Here is a 3,443-nt window from a genome sequence, read left to right as displayed (position 1 = left end):
ATTATTAAAAATATTTATTTAGTTACATCAAAGCACATATATTGCTGTAATCCCTTTTTAATTTCACAAATTAAAGTTAAATAGTTGAATATCTCAAGATAAATAGCGAATAAAATACAGAAGAGATAGTAGTTTAAATTATATATTTAATAATAATAATTAGTAACATTTATTTTATGCAGTACATATTTATGCAGTACATATTTTCATTTTCTTAACCATTTGCACTTTTTGACATCCACATGATTTGTGATATCTATCAATTTTGACGATTGTCTTCTCAATGCAAAGTGGAAAAAGTACTTTGCCTTAACAAAAGTTTTATACAACCTACTTTTTATCGGTGAAGTCGTCGTATTATTCTGAGGTATGGTTTGTGAGACTATTTGGCTAGCGGGTGAATTCGATTCTAATTCAGCCTGTAGCTTATTACTATCAACGATGCTACGAACTCTTTCAACAGACTTATTATTGTCGGCATGATGTCTTTCATGTACTTGTATCTCCTGCTTCAAATCTAAAATATCGTAGAATATTAGCTATCGTTGTAAAGTGTGTTGAAAGAAAAGATTATCGATCACCTCTAACTTCGTCCATTAATCTTTGCACTATGATTTTTAGACCTTCTTTTTCATCAAGTTCAGATTCGAGCAAGGCATTCTTTTCTATGGCTAAATTAAACTTAGCTTCTATTTCTTCTTCCGTGACCCTATTTATCCTACAAGAGAAATAATATAGTTTTTATTAACTATTAAATTGTTAACGATCGAATTATTATCAGTTTAGTTATTATTAATTGAAAAAATATCAAGTACCTGTGTGCTCTTTCCAAATCGTCATTCTTTTGTTCGAGTTCTCTAATATACTTGAGTAAGTGCTCGTGTTGTTGCTGTAAATCTTGTGCCTTTCCCTGGAACATGGCGCAATCCGCAGACTGTTGATCTAGTCGCGTTCTCAATTGTTCGACTTCTGTGGCAAGTCTCGTGTTTCTCTGCCTCAATTCTCTATTCGTTTTTTCTGCTTGTTCTAGTGAGGTCTCCAGTTCTTTTTCCAGCATCTGCGAATTCTCTTGGAATTCTTCTAGTTCCCTCTCAACATCATCTTTCCTGGATATTAACAAATACTATTTTTAACTCTTTTACTTTAAAGAGAAATCACTATAATTGCTTTTATTACATATCTATTATGCACAAAGAATATTCTCCAACAAATCATTAAAAATGTGAAATACAAAATAATGCAAAGTAATGATTCATTGTTTAGTCATTAAGTAAGATAATTAAAAATATAACTTGTATATGTATATTTTAATTTACATAATGCAATAAAATTTTGTATCAATTGTGTGATTAATACTTTTTGAATAAAGTAATGTCTTAGGCACAGTAACATTTTTCATTTGATCCTATTAATTGTTTTGCATTAACATGTTTTGCATTAATTTTAAATTATTTGTTCATTGTATCATGTGGATCTCTTGTGATCTTTGATACTGTTATTTATTAATTACATTTGTTAAGTAAAACGAAAGAATTATAACAATAATGAGCTAATCCACATTTTGTAAAATGTGGATTAGCCTACTGTTGCAAAAAGCCTTTCAAATGTATTTCTCTCTCATAAAAAAACTATTATTAAAAATTATTATAAAGAAGAAAAAAATCCAGACAGGTCACCTATGACTCACATGGCACATATTGAGAATCAAATCATATATTTACAATCCTAATAATCAGATCCTGATAATCACGTCACTTTGATCCTAATAGATGACTCTATTGTAATTTACATCATGGCAGTTTCATAGAAAAATAAATTTAAATCAAATAAATAAAGAAATGTCGAAGGTAGATCTTGATGCCTAATATCAGATATTTTTCAACAAAAAATACAGTAAATAAATCATTACATCTTTCTTGTTTGCAATTACATTTTACAATTATAATACATTATAATACATTTACATGATAATTATATAAAAGAAACCAAAGCCAATACTGGATGTGCTTATGTATAATAAATTATTAGATATATTTATTAGATTTATTAGACATATATAATAAATTATATTAACAACAACTTTGACACCTTCATTTGAATTATCCTCATTTAAAACTAAATACAGAATAAATACAGAGCAGAGAGTTATATATATTTCAAATAATGAACACAGTAAAATAAAACCGAACACATAAGTCAAATGAAATGAAAGTTCCCATGAATGTTAATTTTTTATATAAAGTTCTTTAAATTCTGTTTGCAATCTTATTTTTGATGTTAAGAGTTTAACAGTACGATTACATTAAATGTAATATATAATAATATTAAACGATATACTATTTTATCTCTGTCTAGCAGGAAAACGCCCAATATTTTTATGTAAATTGTAAAATATATTTTCTAATTGTTCAACAAGCGCGTTGAACAGAACCAGTTTTAAAAGCAGTAAGACAATCTACCTTTGAAGTAGTTGGTTTGCAAGATCCATCCAATATTGAATCTCATCATCTTTCGACAGAAATTCCGGTGGATCTGTATCCATCATTGCGCCTGCTTTCGACAGAGAAAAGGCTGTGTGTGTACTTAATCCTGTTGTTGTTCGATTTGCTAACGACTTTGAGATATTACAGATACAATCGTTCTCTCACATTGACATCCTGCAAGGAGACAAAAAGCATGATAAATCTCTTAATTATCAAGATACTTGAAATATTTAAGAAAAGCCTGAAGATTTCAAGCAAGATTTTAACATTGTAGTTCGAGTCCGTTACAATTAGTGTGTCCCGTGTATGTCGAAGGCGCATTCCATGATTTTTGCACGAATTTCACTCACACAGTAGAGAATTTTTTAGAATTTTTAGAATTTTTCGAGAAAATTGGAATTGATGAATTCGGTTGGGAATGCGCTTTTCGAATTCGCTCTCGGCGTGGACAAATAGATCTTGAGCAATCACTCTGCAAGCGAGATGGAGCAAGACGTAGTCGCATGTATCGCTAATGTCATTATCGAATACCGTGTTATTGAGTCACACTGGCCACAAAGAGCCAAGCCAAGAAAGTGCGAGCAGGCGCGTAGCGTAAATATGTATGCGTAGAAAAGTCAGTGGTGCACTCACAGAACATATACTAGTGCACTGATGCCACTGATAGTAAGAATGATGTGTGAGAGAGAGAGAGAGAGAGAGAGAGAGAGAGAGAGATATCTTTCAAACGGATGTTATGCCCGTTTCTATCAATATAGATAAATTTTTATCATTATTTAACTTACTCCGTCTTATCCGTTTTATAATTCTTAAAACTAGAAAAAGATGAAGAATTAGTTGAATTGAAATTGAAGTTAATCTACATTGGTAGAAGTGAACATTAAACAAGAGCTGGATAAAGACGTACCAAAGTAATACAAAGTAACTAACTATATACAAATAATACTAGGCGCTATTGGA

The 3,443-nt window shown here is 30.4% G+C and overlaps 1 protein-coding gene across 4 annotated transcripts in view; it reads right to left on the bottom strand.

The window, feature by feature from the left end:
• LOC108691612 (nuclear distribution protein nudE-like 1-A) overlaps nucleotides 1-3,033 on the bottom strand; it is a 7,734-nt gene extending 4,701 nt beyond the window's left edge. For 2 of the 4 annotated variants that reach the window (XM_018199476.1, XM_018199457.1), the window contains exons 1-5: nucleotides 2,751-2,997; nucleotides 2,460-2,657; nucleotides 816-1,106; nucleotides 582-718; nucleotides 335-517 (exon numbers count right to left, since the gene is read on the bottom strand). In XM_018199476.1, the coding sequence (XP_018054965.1) occupies nucleotides 335-517; nucleotides 582-718; nucleotides 816-1,106; nucleotides 2,460-2,545 (697 nt within the window). In that variant the 5' untranslated portion in view covers nucleotides 2,546-2,657; nucleotides 2,751-2,997. The other 2 variants (XM_018199470.1, XM_018199462.1) reach the window with 2 other exon arrangements.
• Nucleotides 3,034-3,443: the final 410 nt, after the last annotated feature.

The sequence above is a fragment of the Atta colombica genome, unplaced genomic scaffold (assembly GCF_001594045.1).
Source record: "Atta colombica isolate Treedump-2 unplaced genomic scaffold, Acol1.0 scaffold106, whole genome shotgun sequence".
Lineage (NCBI taxonomy): Eukaryota > Metazoa > Arthropoda > Insecta > Hymenoptera > Formicidae > Atta > Atta colombica.
The sequence above is the reverse complement of the archived record's forward strand: the minus strand, read 5'-3'. Positions and strand labels throughout refer to the sequence as shown.